Source organism: Eretmochelys imbricata, chromosome 8 (assembly GCF_965152235.1).
Source record: "Eretmochelys imbricata isolate rEreImb1 chromosome 8, rEreImb1.hap1, whole genome shotgun sequence".
NCBI classification, from domain to species: Eukaryota; Metazoa; Chordata; order Testudines; family Cheloniidae; genus Eretmochelys; species Eretmochelys imbricata.
Window position 1 is genome coordinate 18,020,438 of NC_135579.1, and position 22,380 is coordinate 18,042,817.

Below are 22,380 nucleotides of genomic sequence, written 5' to 3' on the forward strand. Positions count from 1 at the left end.
TAGTACTGAATCACAAATGACTCACTTCAAACTTGGATGTGAGAGCAAAGTATACATTTGCAAATTGGCTCGTGAGGCATTGCTTTGCAATGTAGGTGGGATAGGTTTCATACTGTAGCAGTCAAGTTCTGTTCTTTTTTTCCCCTCCTCCTCTCTTTTCCTTCATGCAGGATGGTTTTCTGAGTTCAGGATTTCAGTGTCGTTTGTGAAGGTACTGTAGCAACTGCTACCCAATGCTCTGGTGAATGTATCATGTGGACTTTCCTGGCCTCACGTGAGACTGGAGTTCTTCACTAAAGATGGACGATTTCGCCATACTTGACCTGTTGGAATGTCCTGTGTGCTTTGAAAAGCTAGATGTCACGGCCAAGGTGCTACCATGCCAGCATACCTTCTGCAAGCCTTGTCTACAGGGGATACTGAAATCCCAGAACGAGCTGAGGTGCCCGGAGTGCAGAACCCTAGTCTTCTGCAGCATTGACGAGTTACCGTCCAACTTGCTTCTAATTCGCTTACTGGACGGTGTCAGATATGGACAAAATGTTACAAGGTTTGGCTCAGTCCAAAGATCTCGGGTCCTGACCTCTCCTGCTTCTATCAGGAGAGACAGGGGAGATCCAAGAGGTTTACAACTTAATCAGTACAGGCTGGCACCAAATCCCAGGATCCATATGGAAGGGGTAAGGAGAGTCCATGTTTCTTAATATCTTCATAGGCAGAAAAAGTTGCATTATTATGAGTCAAGAACTATAAAAACCTTCATGTTAGTAACACTGCAGAAATACTTAAAAACAGGAGAGATTAATTCACTTGATTACAAATCTGCCTGCTCTCTCCCTGTGATATTTGGCTATTTTGAGTTGATCTCTGCAGTAACAACATTAAATCTCAAGCTTATCAAAAATAACTTGTCTTTCTGAAAATCAGGTTGCAAAAATTTCAAACAAACAATTTTCATCGTGAGTTTTCTGGTGCTTGCTAGTTACAGTTGTGCCAGAAATATGGTGTGCTCTGACTTGCAGATGATATTTTGGTACATATATCTCCCGTCCGAGATTAACTCAGGAAATGCAGAATCATGGAAGTTAGAGGTTGAAAAGTCTTTTCATTTTATCCATTGACTGAGACTGGTCTTTTTTTCCCTTCAGTGATTTTACCAGTCTAATTTTAGAAGTCCTCAGTGGCTTTTGCAGCATCCCATAAGAGCAGTTTTTTCTTATATATTCAACTCATGTTATTTGACCCTTTGAATAGGTTTGGTTCTGTCTGCATTTGGTGTAAAGGGTGGCATTAGGTTTTATTTTACCTGCACTGGATTCCAGTCCCTAATTTGTCATCGCTTCGATTCCTAGGCACTCTTCATATAATGCTAATCTAAATGCTTTTCATAATACTCAAGAACAAAGGATTGTAAAGGCAGAGGGTATCTGAGTAGAACGATTGCCAGAGACATGAATTTATAAATGTATATACAGTGAAGAAACACACACTTGCATGTGCATAGTGTTTATGTAACATTTATGTATAAGCATATTTCTGTATACATTTAGAACCGGGTACAGTTTGTTATACTGTACCCTATATAAGTACAATTTGGTAGATGCATCCATTAAATCTCACAACCTCTGTTGAGTTAGAAACTCTTCTTGCATGTTTGGCACTTTAAAAAATGATATTTGAAGAATGAATCTCAGATTTTTCCCTTAGTGTGAGAAAATGTGACATTGTTGCCCGAGAAGTTTATGCACTGGACCTCCTTCTGATGTGGCCACCAAAGACCAGTGCAGTTTAGGGGAATTGATGGCTGTTATTATCAGTCCGTGGTTCAAATCGAGCATAGTTTGGTGGTAATGATCCAGAATTCCTACTTCCTGGCAGCTGTTGGGTGGTGTATGAGAAATATGTTGTATCTTTATTCCAATTTCCATCAATGGCACAGTGACATTAATGGGATCCCATTGCAGCCTTATCCAAGAGTCTGAATTTCCTTCAGTTATAGAAGTCTGTTTCTTTAAGGTCAGGACTGACATACATCACAGGGACAGCATGGGTAAGCATGCATTACCGCTGTGTGTTCTTGACCTAGTCTGTAGTAAATGAAGGGCTAGTGGTTCCAAGACTGTCAATCCACAACCTTTCATCAGCCCTAAATTCATATGATAAATAAGTAAATAAATAAATACATACACACATACAGAGGAGGGAAATTAGAAGACTTGCTTTGCTTCCATTATTATATTGTTACATTCATCATGCATGCTGCAGCAAATGAAATTTTACAATTGTTTGGTCACTTGCAATCTCCTTGTGACAGTAAAAAGTGAAAGGTGACGGTTGTTCAACATCAGATTCTTTGCAAAAAAGGGAAGACATTTTATAAACTGCAAATCCCACTGGAGAGCACTAGCAAACTTGGTAGCCTATCGGTGGCTATTATTGTAATCCCAATGCGGTTATTAAGTGAGCACACTGGCCTTATCGCTGCCAGTAGTCGTCTTTCATTTTCATTCCGTTAGGTCACTGGCCAGATAAGAAACCAGAGCAGGTCAGCATGGAGGAAATCAATCACCTAATTCTCTTGCACACATACCTGTTTTGCCATAAAATATATTTAACCCAGATCAGGCAAATTCTGGCTGCAACTCAAACCCAGTCCCAAACATTGTAGACTAATCACAGCCCAAAGGGCCTAAACTGCAATATTCATAGTGTGATTCATTAAGTGGAAGGTTTGGAAGGCACAATATCATAAGAAATCAATCTCCTGCTATTTACTTTATCATGTCATTCTTTAAATTATTGAATGAGTGAACGTAGGGCAAGTGAAGAGTTAGTTAGTCCTAGGGACTGAAGTTCTCTAGCCATGGAACAAATACATCAGATAGTGGATATACAAACTTCCTTTGACAATACCCTGATCTGTGTTCTTCACCCCAGAGAACACCACATGGGCATTTCAGCCTCCATCACCATGTAACCCTTGGCCACTGCATTAAAGCTGCCAATGAGAATGACAATCAGTGGCATGGCCAATGATGGGTTTTCCAATATAAAATAGCTCCCCTCTAGGAGCTGGAATTAATCACTGATTTATTTCAGAGAGACTACTAGTCACTTATCAAATAGCAATTGTTTTCAGTCACTATCACTACGGGCTGACTTTGCACCTTGAGGTGAAAAGTTTCATAATTTATCCTGTTCAGAACCCTTGTGTCATCCAGCCCCCATTCAAAAGCTTAATTCCTTTTTACGATCATCTTACTCTTTTTTCTCTGTGTGCTTTAGATTTTACTTAGCTCTCAGAACAAGGAAAAACCTGTTGCTGATATTGTGCAGTGGTGTCATGCAGCTATTTGCTCCTACCAAAAACAGTTAAGATCAAATTACCCTTGGAATCAGAATAGCTAGTTAGATTATTCCCTGCTGGCTTGGGAAGAGTCCTAGACAACAGGACTGTGATGTTCTGTTCATTGTTCTGGCACTGCCTCACTGAGTAAGACCGAGGAAGTCACTTAACTTCTCCATGCCTTAGTCTACCCATCTGAGAAAAGGGTAGAACAACTTTATAGGAGAGTGCTGTAAAGCTTAATTACTTAATATTGTAAAGCATTTTGAGATCCTCAGCAGTAAAGTACTGCAAAATGCAACATGTTTTGGTAGCCCAGTATATATATAGCAGTGACATATTTCCTTAGCTGCTGTACTGGGTCATTCACACACACCCCTAAGTGAACTAGCCCTTAGTGTTGACTCTCAAACAGTAGCAATTAACCTCAGACGTGCTTATAGTGTAAAAATTCAAGACTAAGAAATTATGGCTGATCTTGTCGACATCATGGGAGTGTTTGAGTTTATGTTCTCTAATCACCAAGATAAATCACGGTAATCTGAGGCGTCCATAAAAATGGAAGTTGTTGCCCATGTTGTGAACATAGCTACATAGAGGGAAATGGTTTTCTGGTTAAGCAAATTGGGAGGAAGGATAGTCTTCTGGTAACAGCACAGGAGTAGCAATCTGGAGGCCATTTCTTCCATCAGACTCTCTGTGCGACCTTGGGCAAATACCAAATTATAAAACCCACATTGACTTCAGTGGGATTGGGATTAAAGTACCTTAGTTCTCCCATCTGTAGAATGGTGATACTTACCTAGCTCAGAGGTATTGTACATTGTGAAGTTAAAATTATTTGATATTTGTAAAGCACTTTAAGACCTTGGGCTAGAAGGTGCTGAAGGAGCCTTTTCCAGTGCCCACTGAAGTCATAGGGAGTCTTTCCATGGGCTTTGGCTCAAGCTTTAGATGTGACTAGCATTATTATTATATAGCTAGGATGAACGGATTTTGAAAGACAGCAGCCTGGTCTCTTGGGTATTTTTAGATCTCATAGCTGTAGAAGAACAAGTTTGAACTTCTGATATGATTTCCCTCTCTCCTGATCCTCTCCGGCGGCTTTCATAATGTTCTTGAAATGACTTGATTACAAAAAAACCCCAGTTTAACAAAGTGTAGTGAAAACCTCTGGGAAGATACAGAGAAATCTCTTGAAGCCTATTGATATCTAGCTCACTGTTTGCATTCAGATGAACTGTAACAATGATTCAAATTGGTGACTCTTCTCAGTTTAAGATTTCTGAAAAACAAGCTATTAGAGCCTCTGATAAAGAGCAATCTATTCCTAGGAGAAAACCCACCTACTACCTTCTCGCCACCGTTATTTCCCATTTGATGCAGAGTAACACGTGAGGCTGCCCTGGACATTCTCCACGATATTATTTTTTAAGAACTTCTAAAGAATCTTCATTAACATTTTAACCTTCCCCACCCCCTCCTCTCTCCTGCCCCTGCCACATATACACAAGGAGAGAAACCACCCGCCTACACACCTCTTCTGTTATTCCACATCCTTCCCAGCACCTCCCCAGTCGTATTTAATCCTTTGCTCCATCAGCACCAGGCAGACTCAACACATTCCTGCAGTATAATAAACAACTGTCTTCTAGATCTCAGCAAGCAACCCACTTATGGACTGGATCTGTGAGAACAGTTTTGCACATGGTGAAATTAGGGGAATTCACCTCAGCGATGTTTTTACAATGGAGGCTGGGGTGAGCCAGACATCTTTGGGGCACATTCAATATTTACAGTTAGAATCTCTGAGAAGGTAGCTCTTGAGGGAGAGTTGAGAGCATTATTTTATTTTTAAATGTTTCTCATTTGGGGCATGATCCAAAGCCCACTGAAGTCAATGGAAAGGCTCCCATTGAAATGAATGAGCTTTGGATCAGGCCCTGAGATAGCTCAGTGAGATTAGCATCTCATTTGTATGAGCTTCCATAGTTCATTACAAGGCTAACATCAGTCACTTGCTTGTGTGTGCATGGATGCAGGGTCCATGTATGACTGTAGTCGGGAAGATCAGTGATGCCCAATGGAAATCGTCTCTCTTCCCTTCCATGGGAAGCTGTGTGTCAGCCTCAAGCTACTTCCTCTTACAAGGCTAATAAAATAATCTATTCTGTTCCTTGCCTCACTGCACCTAAGATGTGTCATGAAAGGCGGAATCGGGAATACAGTTTTCTTCCACTTAGGAAGCCATCCTACAAACATATGGAGCTGAGAGAGATGGAAAGAGCTTAGAGCTGGGCACAAGAAGACCGTTTGCTTGGATTCTCAACTCCTGGCAAGCCTCTTGTTGCCACTCATACTCAGCAAGCTGTTGCTCTTCAGCCTCTTGAGCTCCGGAGGAGTGTTCACAAAGCCAAAAAACTAAAACAAATCCCATCACCACAGAGCAAGCAAAGAATTCAAACCATTCCAAGCGCAAAGTGCATACGACCCTCAGCAGAGCTGCTGAAATAATGTTATCTAGAGACAGACCGTAGCCAAGAATTTCACAGCCAGAGCCAAACTCCTACAAAGGGAAAGGGTGTTTTATAGTTCCAGCGCATCTCTAAATATTTTTTACCTGGTGGTACCTAAATCATTTGTATTTTCATGCTCTGCACATGTGAATACAATGTAATCTGTTTATATATCATACACAAATACATATGTGAATCATTATACAAACACCACAGAAGTGCAGCCACTTCTGAAGCGGAGGACACAGACAATTGAATAGTGCACAGCCTACTGCTCAAGAGCCAGAGGCAGAAGGAATTTTTGCAAAGGAAACCAGGGCAAACCTCAACTGTTACAAATAGTGCTATGAGATCTTTAATGACTATGTAGAAAGCATAAGACTTTTGCTTTTAAAAGTGTTATCTGAAAGATTCCCCACACAATAAACTGCATAGACTCAATCTAACAGAGGGCTAAAGGATTTGCTGGAAACTGAATGCTAGGGAGTGTAAATAATTTAACCTGAATACTTTAGACTGTTAAAAGCCATCCTCTCCATGTGCAATATATGGTTACTTTCTAGGTGAGGGCATACTTCACAGCTCAGGGGAAAAGCTACAGCATGGATACAAACTAAATAAAATACATTTTTGACAGTCGTGAGAAGAGTGAAAAGTTTCCGTGTGGAGCACTATGCATGAAGCTTCCATGGTCCTCCAAAGTGTAGCAGGGCCAAACTATACCCCAGACACAGATATTCTGTTCATGAATCATGCCACTAAACTGCTATTTGGGCGATGAACATTATAGTGCATGGAAAATACAGGAAAAAAACAGAGCCAGGCAAAAATATCCAGATAGTATGAAACTCTGCCCTTAGAAACACAGAAAATACTAGTCCACCTGAGGCCTATGTTCTTGTCTCAGTGGAGAAACCCCCCTTCCCCCCCCACACACACAGAGCATTTTATGGGAGACAGACAGATACCTCCTCTGTTGAGATAAAAATACAGTATACTCCAACGTCGCCACCTTCACACTGAGTCCTATATATAGTGACTATGCCTTGCTATTCTCTTCTCTTCTGAAATCATCTCCAACTCCTTTTTGAATTGACAGACAGGATTTACTTTGCCAGCTCTTCTGAAACTATGCGTCCAACATTCTTTGCACTGGCACCCAGGATTCCAGAAAGAGGAGACAAGTGCAGCAGGAAACAAGTTATGGACCCATTGCAATACTTAGCTTTCCTCCCCTTGCATTCTGCTCCTTTCCAGTCTCAGGAATGACCTAACAGCACAAGGCAAAATCCTGTCCTTACTAATTAGAGTCAGGTTGGGCTTGGAGGGGAAAGGAGTGGATAGATGCTGAGCATGCATTAGGAACAAGAGCTTTCCTATCAATGCACACTGACTCAGGGTAAGGCACACACTGCTGTTTCTTTTAAACGAAGGACCATTTTCTCCCTGGCTAGCAGCTACTGCAGGCAGTGGTATACGTGCCGCTCACTTGGGGTCTGTTCATGCCACGCTGGCTGCCATTGTCTACCAGCTAGAGAGGAAGTCAGTTCTCTTTCCATTCCTAGGGCTGGGCTATGCTGCTGGAAAAGGACGCAACCTATGCCCCCTTTCCCATACTATTGCCCCAGGTCAGGATTTGGCTTATGGTGACCAAAACAGCATGGGGTATCCTACAGTGTCATCAGTTAAGAGATCCAGGGAGCCAACGTTCCTCCCCCACAGGGCTTTTGCACTTCCTCAAAGTTCCATAGGCTGCTGAGCAGAGGGGCGGAGGATGGCCTGACACCTTTAAGCGGAGGTCCTGTACCAAATTAGTACAGCTGCTATTAGAGCAGTGTGGATTTCAGCACCACTGACATTTGATCTGACTGCCCCTCTGTATGGACGGAGGGCAGCTGGGCCAAATTTCATTGGGTTGTGTTGACACCTGGCCCATGGGATCTGTTCCTGAATGGCAGAGCATAGAGGAGTCCATTAAGAACTTGGCCCCTGGTAGCACTGGCTCATGCCCAATGTGGGTAAGAGACGGGAGGTTCCCCAACTGAGGAAGACCTGGGGTTCTTACAGGGGGTGGGGAGGAAACTGGAATTTACTCCACTCCTAAAAAAAAAATCTGAATTGGCACCACTGGTATCCTACATGTGACTTGACTAATGATTTCCCTAGTGCTAGAACAAATAATGCAGTTTGCACTGTGCACCCTCTGTGCATCACAACGTTGTTGGCCCCCCTCCCCGGATGGTCTTAGTGTGGTAATTGACGCCTAGTGGAATTAGAAAGCAAATTCACTGAAATGCAGAGAGCCTGACAATATGAACAGCAAAAGAGGCTAGCCCTAGAGATACAGCACGCTTTCAAGAGGCAGCACTGCATGCTACGTTTTAAGGTCTCTATATGTCTCCTGCTAGCCTATGAAAAATATAGTTACCAGTATGTACAGGATACAGCAAAACTTTCAGTCATGTTCATTAGATGGAAGCACAATCCAAAACCACAGCTATAAACACCCTCAGTGATGAGGATTTCAGCTCTGAATGGTGCAGCATTAGGAACTCACTAGAAAGGCCACTCATGTAAGAACTTTAGAAGAAAATTTAATCTTGGAGCAGGAGAAAGGATGAAGCACACAAATTCACCTAAAAATGTGAGTAGGGATAAACGGGCTCAGTATGGGGGAACTGAAGAAATTATCTGGCCTGTCTTATACAGAAGGTCAGACTAAATGATCTCATGGTCCCCTCTTACCTTAAAAATCTATGAATCTACTAATCGCTTACCTGGTTAGAAACCTCTAATCCAGCTGTGCTGGGTGATGATGAGCAAGAATCACACTAGTAATGCAGAGAATGAACCAAATAACTACAGGGAGAAAAAGTCCCCCCTCCTGAACCCATCTATCAGTAACATGGAAAGACTGCAGAGATATTTATTTATCTCTGATCCATTACAGAGCACCCTATACTCTTGTTCACGCAACTGGTAGGGGAACAAAAATGACCATACGTGAGCCAATTTTGTGCTCCATGCAAACTCTCAGCTGTTTACCATCCCACAGCATGAGTGCAGGTCTGACTTGGCATGCATGGAGAAAGCGACACATAGTGTGTATGGGTTTGCAATAAATTAATCACGAAAAAGAAAGCAAAGAGGTTGGATTAGGGTAGTGCCGAGCATTGACAAATAGCAAAATGACCTGCCCTAAATCTCAAAAGCTGGTTTCCCTAGTTTTACAAAATTAGGTCCTGAATAGCAAAACACACCCCAAAAAAAGTGTTTTAATTTGTTACCAAGGCAATGAGTCAGACTCAGATGGCAAGTCAGGAATAGAATAACCCAGGCTTTTAGCAGAGTGCTATGTTCATCTATTAAATACTGCAGTTGGAGGCATGGATGGGGAAATTCTTAGACACTTTTATTTTCCGGTCAAATATTCCACACTGGTGGTTGGTTGGGTTTGTGATCATGGAGTTCAAGTCAAATGGATTGATTTTGTAATTTTCATTGCTGGACAAAAGGGGAAAGAACAGGCAGATTCATGGGTCAGTTTTTAGTCTGGGGTTATTCTAAAAGATGATCTGAGAAGTCTGAGGCTAGCTTTTGACAGGAAGAACACTGATTCGTTGCTTCAATTTTAAACTCTTCTCTTGGTCTCCTTCAGTTCTCCTCCTCGCTAAGAAAACTATAGCATTTGCAGATAAATGTTGGCTTTTGTTTTGTAGGTATTATTTATGAGGCATTCACAGCAAAAGATGCTTCTTTAGCAGGCACTTTGAGTAGCGTTGATACTGTCTTCCATATATATATAGGTAGCAGAATGAGACAGCTACATACTATCCTTCCCCAGCATCAGACTGGCACACAAAGAATCTAGTGAGAGATGAGAAGAACTTCTGAGAGTGATCTTGGCAGTGGTGTCAAGCTGTACACTCACTATCATTAGGGCCCAGAATGATGGGGGTGGTCTCTTCTCCTTTAAGAGAGTTGGGAATGTCTTTGTGATCTTCCAAATGGTTCCATCGCTGCTTGGCCTACCACATGCATTGGTTATCTAGACACATACTGTCATCTTTTTGGCAGCCCTACCTGTCTATGAGCAGCATCATCTTCCTTCTCTTGTTCAAGTACCACATAATGCACAGACACGTCATCTGGATTCTGCAGGCCACCCCTCTTGACTCAAAGTCTTCAGGCACCTACTCTGTGATGAAAATTCCCACCCAGCTTGTCACAGTACTTACTGAGGCCCTGGTCAAGAGTGCATGCAGCCAAGAGACCGTGTAGAGCAGGGATAGTCAATTATTTTTTGCCAAGGTCCAAATTTCTTGGTCAAGGTATAGTTGAGGTCCAGACTCCACAGAAAAGAATAAAAAAAACAAACCAATGATGATAAGTAAATAAAAAGATTTTGGGGTCTATTCGAAAGCATCTAGTGGTCAGGATTTGGTCTGTAGTCTGCCAATTGACTACCCCGATGTAGAGTATGAGCATCAAGGTCTTCCTGTTGTTGTTGGGGCAAGGTCTGGTAGACCCAGTCATTCACATCCAAGCTAATGGTTAGAAGCATGTGCCATGATTAACCATATTCTGCTCTGAATTAACTTGCTGCAGTGCCTATGAATCACACACTGCAGTGCCTATGAAGAGAGAGTTTGGGACCCTCTGCAATGATTCTTACAATGGAGAACAGCGACCTTTCAGATGATTTCCTTTTCCACTTGACCTCTCTGAACAAAATCTCTGGGGTTTTGCACCTTGGCCAACTTTCTGCTCTGCAGAGGTTCATACCTTCCCTGGGCAAAGACCTGGACAAGAGGACCCAATAAATCTTTTCCATATGTAATTCCTGTGATTACACAGGTAACCAGCTTTCCTGCTAGTGGAGCATTAGCAGATGACCACCTCTAGTGATTGCTGCTGCTATAAGCAAACTATCAAATGTCCATCCCCTAAAAGCCCACAGTCACCCACTCAAACAGTTACTAAACACTCTGCTGTCCCTGACATTTTCCTGCCCTTGGTGATAAGCTCAATGGTCAAATTTGCCCTACTCTAGGAGAATTTAAGGATACTGATGGCTACAGAGACAAGCAATAAGATTCTTAAATCAGAGGAACAGAAGCAAAATACAAACTTCCCACGGCTATTGACAATAATCCTGGGTGAGGATTAAACTGTGGTTCTAAAGTACAAAGAATCAGGATTGAACATGTTGAGGGCTGGCACATTTTGTTTCTGATGCCGTTTAAAAATCATGACACACAATTTAAACAATGTCCCAGATTGCTGACACAGTGGTGGGGAAAAAGTCCGATAGCAATAACCATGAATGGAACAGCTGTAAAAGGTTTGATGCAAACGCAACAGCTCACACATGCCTGTTGTAGCTACCACCAGCAGCAAATATACTGTGGCTCCCATAAGCTACAGGACCAAGATGATACATACTGCTGACAAATCCTTCCCCCTACTTCCTCCTTCCACCTCCCCAAGAAAGAAGATAGGAAAAGGTGAAGATGGATTAGGGACAGATCTGAATAAATCATCCTACCACCTACATAATATTGTATGTACAAAAGAATTTGTAACCGTCAAATGAAGCCAGATTCACGTATAATCCCTGAATTATACTTTGTTTTGACATTAATTCTGCCTATCTAAAAATGTCAGATACAGTAATACTTAATATGGTAGTTTCATCATCCTGACCTGTTGTGCGGTATTACTGTGCACTGTTAAATAGCTGATGTGTTCCACCCCCAGGATGGGTGCATTTCAGTAGTGAGTCATGTAATTTCAAAGTGTGAAATGCTTTGAGATCCTTTGTGATAAAAGGAGCAAAGTATTATCTTTAATCATTTTTTTCTGCGCTGTTTCAGTCATGACCCCTCCCAAGAAAATAGCCGCAACTTTACACCAAATTCACTGCATGATGTAACTGTGGGTGTGGTTGTGTATCGAATGCAAATTAGGGAAGTGCTGTGATCTACATTGGTGAAGCACCACTGGCTGCCGTGCAGATGCACAGCTACAGCAGAGTAGAAATTAGCCCAGTAAGCATAATTTACATACTCTTTACTTTATATTACATGCTTTTATATACTATGTTTGGTTACTTTTCCTGATATCTTTCTTCAGTCTGTTACACCCCCTTACACCTGGTTTCTGACCAATTTACACCTAATGGGTAAATTAGGCCAATGTTTTCCATACTTTGCTAAATCTACATCACTTACATCATCAGCTTCCATATGAGTTGCAGCCAGTCCCACCAGGTCTGAACATGGCTCATTCATTAACTAGAGCCACAAAGTGGCTTTCACCTAACGTCTAAAATGAATGAGGAGAAAATAAGGCAGATTTGGTGAATGCTATTAAAGTACTTTCACAGGGCATGGTTTTATTCTCCCTGGTGTAAAAACAGGCTGCAGGGGAGATGCTAGCATTCCTCCTGAGGGGGGAAATAATGCAAAAACTACCCAACTGTCTGAATTCACAGAACATAATTATATGAAGAGATTGAAATGACAAGTTTGATGGTTTTGTTCTATGTGACAAGGCTGACGTTAATGCTGTTAAAAAGAAGAAAAACAGAATTGTAATGGTAATGAACTTACCTTCAAATGGTTCCTTTCAAGCAGTTGGATCCAAAGAGCTTTGGAAACTTTGTGAAGTGATTGTACAAACTCTATAGATGTAGGGATCACTTCTCCCGTCTTTGAAACGCTGTCCCCTCTATTAAATGGGGGGTAGCAATGGAAATATAGGTCAGTTATTGAAATGGAGTTTCTAGTGCTTGTCTTTCTTCTGAGAAGGGTGGAAGTCAATACAGCAATAAAAACCTGCCTTCTATCTCTATGTGGTTCTAGCACTATACGAGGATGCACAAGACCTGGATTCAGTTCCCAGATCTGCTACAGGCTTCCTATGTGACTTTAGGCAAGTCAGTTAACGTCTCTGTTCCCCATCTGTAACAACACTTCTTCCCCCACCCACTTTGTCTCACTTGCCTTTTCAGATTGTAACTTCTTCTGGGCAGCGACTTTCCGCTACTATGTGTATGTACAGCACCTATCACAATGAGACTGTGATCTTTGTTGAGGCCTCTAGGCGCTACCGTAATATAAATCATAATAATGACTGATAGCAGCAAAGTCATTGTAAATGAGAATTGTTAGATTGGGTATTTGTTTCAGAGCTCAAGCTTCCAATTTTGGCACTCACTCCACATGTGTATTTGTATTTTCATTTGCATAACAGAATAGTCTGTCTGCACACTGCCAGAAGTCAAGTAGCACAGGTACCATGTATGTTCCATGCCATGTCTGTGCCATGTCTTCACTTCTTACATGTAAGAAAAACAAAATGATGTGTACTACCACTTGAACAGCAAAAAATCCAGAACAAAAATGAGGTGACTGAAGCAGTATGAAGCCATGTCTATGGGAGGAGCACTTTACCGGAATAGAAATCCTGATACCAGCAAAGTTCCTGGTGTGGATGCAGCTAGACAGCAAAGCTCCACTTTGTTCCAGAAGAGCAAAGCAACCCCTCACAAATGGAACAAGCTATTCCTGTACGAGTGCAATTTTGCTGGTACCTGTATAGCTGTGTCTACACTAGGGACCACACCTATGTCAGTCAGGGATAACACCACTTCATGCCCGGCTGACATAATCATTCTGGCAAAAGTCTGGAGTGTAGAGTTGGCCTAAGTAAACTTTTGCTATCAAAGAAGTGCAATAGTGGGAGAATTTAAGACAAAGGCTAGGGTAGACACAGCCCAAGCCAGCAAGTTATCTATAATAAGCGTATAATCGTGCCAAATTGTAGTCCTGAAACTTCAATAACAGTTTCACTTATCTGTTAAAAAGTTAAGTAGGTCTGGCAAGATATAATACGCTTCCCTGGTCTCAAACAATGGGAATTTGTAAGTTATTGCATAGCGTGCACAGTGATTTGGAATTGAGAAGTCTTCATGCTTGTGTGTGTCACGGAGGTTGAAAGGAAAGGGAATATGGCTAAAATGAGATGCATTTATAAGAGAAAGGGTCAACAGATCATCCTATTCATATCTATACTGGCTACTCCTCATCTTTTGTTTTAAAGGGGAACTTAGCGCAGGTGAGATACGATGGATTGACCAAACTGGAAACAGTTTAGCCAACAGAAATGGGTACAACATGTGCAGCATGAGCACAGATTGCCACACCCCATTCCACCAATGTGCTGCAGATATAATCTACAGAAACCACTCCTAGAGCTGAGCATATAGCTCGCTGTGTTGAGTTACCCATTGTCTCTCTAGTGAGACTGCAGACAATTCTGAAAACCTTTAACTCATATAAATAGACCTTTGCAGTCAATAGGCCTGCACGTATGATTCAGGACTGCGCAGGGGAGTAAAGGTTGGCAGGATTGAAACCACGGCTGTGTCTACACTTAAAGCGCCACCGTGGCAAAGCTACAGTGCTGCAGCTGTGCTGCTGTAGCATTCAGTGTGGCCACTTACGAAAGCAAGGGGAGGGGTTGGCCCATCGCCATAGGTGTTGCCACAGGTAATCCACCTCCCTGAGATGTGATAGCCAGCTTGGCAGAAGAATGCTTCTGTTGACCCAGTGCTGCCTACACCAGGAGCTGAGTCTGCTTAACTATGTCACTCAAGGGTGTGGATTTTTCACACCCACGAGCAACGTAAGTGGGTTGACTTACCTTTGAGTATCGACCTGGCCCAAGATTGTAAATTGTGGTGGTGGGTTAGTGATGCGGCCTCCTGTTTATTATGGTCAACCCGTTCATTTCACATAGACCACCCAAAACCGGACAACTGTCAGTGGCCTCTGGTCACTACTAGACTTCACTCAGACCAGTCCTCAAGGAGGTGAAAACTACTGAGCAAAACCATGCAAAGCAATCTTAATTAAAGGTGAAGTCAGGCAAAACTCACCCACTTGGTTGTATCTAGTTTCATGTTTAACTAAAAATGGAGTTTTGTTCACTGAAAGAGTAGTTGAGGGTTCAAGACCCCACTGGTGGCTGTTGGCCATGGGCAGGCCATGGGCCTTATGAAATGCTCTGGTGGGCTGTGTATGGCTCATGGGCTGTAGGTTGGGCACCCTGTCTCAGGCAATTAAGACGAGTCCTTTCATTTCTCCTGAAATGTCACTTTTGCACCTCTTAAGAGTTTCCTTTTATGATAAGAAGTAACTGTTGCCGGAGAGCTGCAGCCCCCCCCCCCCCCCCCGCCCTCCCACTTTCTCACATGTTGACACTGATCCTCAGTCTTTACTCTTCTGTGGCTTTGCAGGGAGTGGGAGGAGGATCAAAAACCTCAGTATGGTTTGAACACTTGACTAAACTTTGTTCAGACTTTTGATGGAGCACAAGGCACAGAGCCAGTCTGGAGGAGTTAGGGACAAGTGGGCTTCAATTTCACATGCTTCCATTAGGAATGGATCTGAACAGAAACTCTGGATCCAAACACTTCTGAACATTGGGGTGTTCAAAATATAGATCCAGATTATAGATTTTGGCCCATCTCTAACTGATGTCAGGGCAGCACAGGATGGGACCAAGGGGCAATGGCACCAAAGAGAATTAAACAGACGTTTACAAACTGAATCAAAAGCCTCTAACAGGCAAGAAGTCAATTTGAAAGATCTCCAGATTTGGATTTCTTTTTCCTAGCGATGAATACCTTGTTCCTAGAAATAAATCACTGCTCCAGAGCAGAGCTTAGTGAGGTACATAAATATCTACCAAAAGGCCGGACACTGCCTCAATGTGCCGTTGCCTTTAACCCTCTCATGCTATTGTACAAATAATCCAGTACTTGAAGCAGAATAGAGCTGCAAGCACATCTTGGATCTGTGCAGCCGTTTACGCTGACTCTCCTATCCGTTCACTAAAGAATGGCCATGCCTCTTCTCTGCAGCATCTCTGCTTCTCAATGTCCTGCCCAACCTTTTGGGTGGCACATCTGGGTCTAGTTTTGTTTTTCACAGCTCATTTACAATGTTCCAGTTCTATTTCTGGTCATCTGTGTCTGTCTAACTGACAATGACTGCAGCCTGATTTCCCAACACCCACTGGACAGAACATTTTTGAATGTGCTCTTGACAGTCTCCCTGTCAGAGACCAGCATTTTAAAGATACTTAGGGCCTGAATCTGCTCCGCATTGTGCCAGCAAGACTCAGGAGTAACTCCATTCCTGTCACTGAAGTTACACCCATGAAACTGAGATCAGAATCAGGCTCCTGTTATTTAGTCCAGGGAAACTATGCCAGTCTGGGAGGAGACTACGTGGTTTGGATGGTTTTCTGTATTCGAGTTTACAGGTGCAGGCAAGAGAGATTCCAGGGCATTTCCTGTGTAGAATTATCAACACTGCAGCTGAGAAAGTTACTTGAGTGAAAATCCAAATGTACCTGAACCAAGCCATGTTTGAGCCTGCCAAAATCATCCTAAACATTGTGAATCGGCTCTAGCAATCAGAGCAGTAATGTGCTGGAGGGGGGCTCCAAGGCCTCTAATTAACATCCTGCCACTAAACTGAAAGGAGTGAACTTCCTACTTCAGTTAAGCTTGCTGGCACACTGGATCCTACCAAAAGGCATTCTCTAAGGATCATAATCACTGAACAGCATTTTTTCCCCTTTGGAATGGACCAAAACACACCAAATAGGAGGTATTTTCAAAAAAATTTCCCAAGAGAAGGTACTAGCAGACTTCTTTGCCCCACCTCTCCTCCAACACACATGGGCCTGATGCTCTGGCACACTAAATCCCTTTAACATTGCCAGAGCATCAAAGTGGATGTAATGGGGACAGCAATGGCCCCTGGGAATATCTCCCATGCAGAGGGTCTCCCCAGTTGGCCTACAGCCGGTTTCTGTGACATAGTTCTGTGCCAGCACTGATCCTATGTTAAGGGAGAGAAGGGGCAGCCTGGGGGGAAGGGACTTGGCTGGAGCACACTCCTCTCTGGCTATTCCCTTTCTGTCATGGCCCACAGAGGAGAAAGGAACGCAGAAAGTAAGTTAGATCAGCCCAAAGGCATTAAGTCCAGGACCACAGTAACCCACAATCTGAGATGGATTCAATACTGACATAGAGGGAAGGATGCCACCTATTTAAACAAGGTCACTACTTCTTACAACACTCTGTGTCATTCTTGAATGTCTCCTGTCCAAGCATGTGAGATCGCCAACTGGTTGGAGGCCCTGCAGAAAGCAGACATTATGCAGTAAGTAAGGACAACAAGCTGGAGAGAGAACCAAGGTGCTGCTCATTTCTTTATGTTTACCTACATAGCTGTTGCCTTTTCCAGGAATACAGTTGGTTGGGAAAAAAGGGGAAATCCACAGTAGCGTCCTTAGCTTGGTTCTGCCTAAATCATTTGCAATGTGCACCCTTGGAAATGGGATTAAAGGGAAATTCTGTGGAAAATGCATTGTTCTGATGCCTAAAACAACCACGTGTTCATCCTGATGTATCCCAACCAGTTTGTTTGCTCCATTCATCCAGCTGCCAGGGCACCACAAGTCAGATCACGCTGCTTGTCATGAACGGCATTCAATGGAATTGCCTTAGACTTGGTTTATCCAGAAATCTGTCTTCATCTGCCTCATTGTTCTTCCTTATTTGTCTTTATTTCTTGGCATTTTTAATGTGCCTTCCTCCCTCCTTTCTTTTAAATCCAATAATATGAGTTATGCAATTTTATAATAATCCAGCATCAATAATGGGGAAGTTATAACTAGCTCATTTAACATAATTATAGTGCACATTTATCCCAGCTATGAGGAGATGCTTTGAACTGCTTCCATATAGATAGATAGATATTAATTTGTCTCTCCATTTTGTATGGCAGGAGATTCAGATGTTTTGGACGATTGCCACAGCTCCGCTAAAGCCAGATGCAAAACAAACAAAAAAAACCCCAAAATTCAGCCAGAAAGATTAGTTCTCCCACCTCTCTCTCAAATGCATCAGTATTGCAGGAAGCACAAAGAGCCACATTCTGCTGTCACTTACACCCTGTACAAGTGAGGGCAGAATCTTGCCCAGAGATTTTATTGTGGTGATAAACCACGGAGCTCTTGAACTTCGCAGCCTTTAGTTTTGGCTGTTGCATTCTCTCTTCGCCATCTCCTGAATTCTCAAAATAATGCTTTACACTGGGACCAGACACCAACTGCATGATATAACTGGACTAGCTCACTACAAGTGCTGGGCAAGCTCATTTGCCGTAATTTCTACCCTTCAAACACTGTGATCTTAAAATATCCACTCATATGTTAGTGCAATATTAGGGTCACATTCCACTTAGGTAAGACAAAAAGGGAGCTTAGAGAGAAAAAAAATGGAAAAAAATAGAAAAACGGGTGGGCATAAGGCAACGTTATTACAGACTGAAAAACAGAGAGACTGGGGAGTGGGGAGCCTCTAGCTAGCTTCTTTTGGGGGCAAGAGGGGAATTCTCCCCTGAATGTCTAGCACGAGTTCCCTGTAGCTTAAAAGAAGTGGTTTATAAAATTGAATCATACTTGGGAAAAAACACACACACTCACATATATAGCCATTGAAATCTCAGGAAAATGAGTTTACAAACACAAAACATGATTGCACACCCCAAAAAGAACATGCAATGTTTGCACAACATGACATTCATCCATTCCTACTTGGCGCCCTAAAAATGTGACCAAAGAGTTTAACATTGATACTTAATTACCCCTTTTTGCCACACAACCCTCTCTCCCCCCAACCCCCCCACAGTAATGATTGGGAGTATTCAAGTAGGAGAATGTGAAAGACTCAGTCACTTTAAAAGGATTGCTGTTATAGGCCCAGTATTGCATAGGCATCCTGGAAAACCTTCTCCCTTCACATGTATTTTTCATCCATGTTGTGTCCTGTTGGCCACTCTGGGATGCGTTAAGGTAGATGAAGCTCTTCGGAGCCCAGGCTGAGATACTTTGGTAATGAATGCTACCAAAACCCTGAGTGGGTTGGGTGTGAGCCTAAACCACCCTGCACACTTGTGGCACAATAATAATATGGAGATGGAATTGCCATATCCTCTCACACTCACAGTTCTTTAGTAAGGGTCCGGTTCTATCCATTCAAGTCAATTGGAGTTTTGCCTTCAATCTTGATTGGCCAAATTCTGAATTGCTTATTCCGGCAAAATTCCCACTGGAGTCAATAGCCATGAGTAAAGACCTCAGATATGGGGAGGGATAGCTCAGTGGTTTGAGCTTTGGCCTGCTAAACCCAGGGTTGTGAGCTCAATCCTTGAGGGGGCCATTTAGGGATATGGGGCAAAAATTGGGGATTGGTCCTGCTCTGAGTAGGGGGTTGGACTAGATGACCTCCTGAGGTTCCTTTCAACCCTGAGATTCTATGATTCACTATTTTGTCCCAGTAGTAGCAGGATCTGGCCCCAGGTTCCATGGCACATTTACACTTTGTCCTTTATTTATTTTAGAGATTTGAATCAAAGATACACATCCAGATAAATGAAAAAGGTACAGGCAGCGTAATAAAAAATGGTGCTCCTCCAGCCTGCATTCCTGTTTTATATCAAAGTTCGGCATCCTTAGTGTGTATGTGCACGTGTACATATGAGAGAGAGACGGAGAGAGGAACATTGAATGCAGGGAATCTTTCAAATGTATAATCATTTCTAAAGTTATCTGGGTTAAACTTTCTGCCACTACTAATACTCTGTGAAAATGAACAGCAGTTCTCAGAGTATCTCCAACTAGGGAGAGGGGCATCTGGCTGGAGACTTGGAGGAACTCACTAGGCTACACAAGAGATGCTGCTTCTAGATGCATGTTCTTCATTACTTTGCGCTACCAATTACTTGATTTCTGCAGTTATACTTACCTCATTTAAAAACAGGCTAAACAGGTTTATTTTCAGATGCTGCTGATACAATCCCAAAAGCAGGCAGAAACCAAGCAATGGCTGAGGGTGTGTCTACACTGCAATTAAAAACCCATGGCTGGCCTGTGCCAGCTGATTCAGCCTCACGGGGCTTGGGCTCACGGGACTGTTTAATTGCAGTGTAGATATTTGGGCTCAGACTGGAGCCTGGGATCTAGGACCCTCAAAAGTGGGAGGGTCCCAGAGCTCGGGATCCAGCCCAAGCGCCGATGTCTACACCTCAGTTAAACAGCCCTCTGAGGGTAATCCAAGCAAGGAATTAGATCTTAGGTATGTCCAGAGCTCCCAGAACTGCATATTTTAGTGCCATGTGCAGTGATCAAAATTAACATAGAGATGCCCATAGTAGTCTCTGCTCTTCACCTCTCCCAGTTTCAGTAGGCTTTATTTACTGTACCTTTTTATTTTAGTCATTGTTCTTTGTCTTTAGATTTTTCATGAAAGCTTTTGCAAAATGGTGAGCCTTGCTGTGCTCTCTGTAAGCCATCAGGTTCAGGTTTTCCTCCTTCAGCAGACTGTGAAGTACTGTTGGCTTATGCTCAGATAAATTTGTTAGTCTCTAAGGTGCCACAAGACCTCCTTTTCTTTCGTTTATTAGGGTTACTCTTGTGGGGGGGGGGTTCTGTAATTCTATCAATGTATTGCTTGTGTCACTTGTGTTCTCATACAGAGCTCTACTTCTGCAAGTTCCCTCCCACTGGCGCTATCCTTCCAGCCCCAGAATCAGATGAACACACACACACATTAACAGAGCACATCTGAGAGGACCGGGTTAATCAGCACTCCCAAGCTGACCCCTTATATGTCCCTGGACCCAGTAGGCTGGGTCGAGCAGCACTTCCAAGCTGCCTCCCTCATATGCCCCAGGTACAGCACGCCCCTATCCCACTTGATGAGCAAACCCCACAGGATATTGGGGTGCTGCAGGGATCTTTAGCTTAGGTACAAGGAGCGTTGCTGCAGAGTGAATGGGGAAGCCAAAAAAAACCCACGGTAGGGTGGGGAGAAGAAACCAGTTTAACCATAAATGATACTTATTGCCAGGTAATAACCATACGGGAGCCAAACAAACCAAAAGGTTATAATATTAAATCTAACATAATTTTGATTATAAAAGTCAAGTTTAGAAAACTATAACTGATCACACAAGTCAGGGTCAGAAGGCTACACCTAAAGAGAGAGAGAGAGAGAGCACAGAGCTGACCAGTAACAGTAACAGTACTCTCTGCAAAGAACATCTTATCACTGGTTCTATAAAGTCACCCTGAACACTATCAGCTGCATTGTCCCAGAGACACATAGCTGGACAGGGAGTCTCTGATGTTGTTTTACCACAGCCCACAGAGATCCTTAAAGGTTGAAATAAGGGTATTGATCTATGTCCTGACGTGGAACCAGTGGAAGATGCAGAACTTTAGTACGTGCTGTCAGTGTTTTTTCCAGCCAAGGAGGGGAGCTGCTGTGTTCTGCATGGGTTTCAGTTTCCATAGCTCCTTCACATTTAGTCCTATGTACAGTGAGTTATAAAGTCTGGAGGTGGCAGCCATTGATCACTGTGAAATTTACACATGAAAAGCGCTATGTTAGCCCTAGGGGTCATTATGATTATCATCATTTCCTGGCCAGATGGAGGTGAAGGAAGCTACTTCCCACTACTGATGCTCCCGTGGTGTTCAGGATGAGTACTGGGTCCTGTAAAATGCAGATATTCATCACTATCTCATTGAATGGAAGGCAAATGCACTTCATCAGTGAGTCTCCTGATGTACTGTTAACCATAAACCCATGAATAGGTGAAAAATCCCGCTGTGGAGAGACAGGATGAATGTACTGTAGATACTGAGCTAAGAAGCACTTCAGCATCATCATTAATTATTGTTACCATAGAAGCTAATAAGAGTTTTGCAGCTAATTTCAATAGGCATTTAATCTGGCCAGTAGGGCCATAGTTGTGCTCAGCTACATAAAACCATGAGAGAGAGAGAAAGTCTCTGCCCGAAGATGTTTACAGTCAGCATTAGATTCTCTACACCAGTTAAGGAGCAACAGAGCCGGAGAAGAGATTAATGGAAGGGTAAGCAAAAGAAGAGGGATTTGAACCAGGGAGGCCACTAGGTGACACAATAAGAGGGAGTCTGTTCCAGTCATAGTGAAAAACATGGTGTGATGGAAAGGCACTGAATTTTGAGTATCAGGAGAAAAAGGGGAACATTGAGGATTGAGGAATGGGGGAAAGGGTTGAGTTTGAGAGGGGGTGTAGGAGGAAAGGAGATCAACAATGTAGGTGGAGGCAAAGCTGTAGACACTGAAAAAGGTGAAAATGAACATCTTAAACTTAATCTGGAAAGAGAGAGAGAAAAAAAGCTACAGAAGGGATTCAATGGGGAGAGATATGGTCAGAACATCAGGACAAGATGATACTTCATTTGTAGTGTTTTGGATAGATTGGGGAGCTGGGAAGGCCAGAGAGATAGAGGTAAAGGAACTAATCAATGTACATGCCAACGTTTAACAATTTGGACAGAGAGGGATGATTGTATTTTAGAGACATTGCAAAGAAAGAAGCA

At 42.8% G+C, this 22,380-nt stretch overlaps 1 protein-coding gene across 1 annotated transcript in view; it reads left to right on the forward strand.

Annotated features, from left to right (window-relative positions):
- The first annotated feature begins 299 nt into the window (after positions 1–299).
- Positions 300–22,380, forward strand: part of SH3RF2 (SH3 domain containing ring finger 2) — a 69,729-nt gene continuing 47,648 nt past the window's right edge. Inside the window, exon 1 of the mRNA XM_077824710.1 lies at positions 300–680. Coding sequence (XP_077680836.1) covers positions 300–680 — 381 coding nt within the window. The remainder of the gene's footprint in view (positions 681–22,380) is intronic.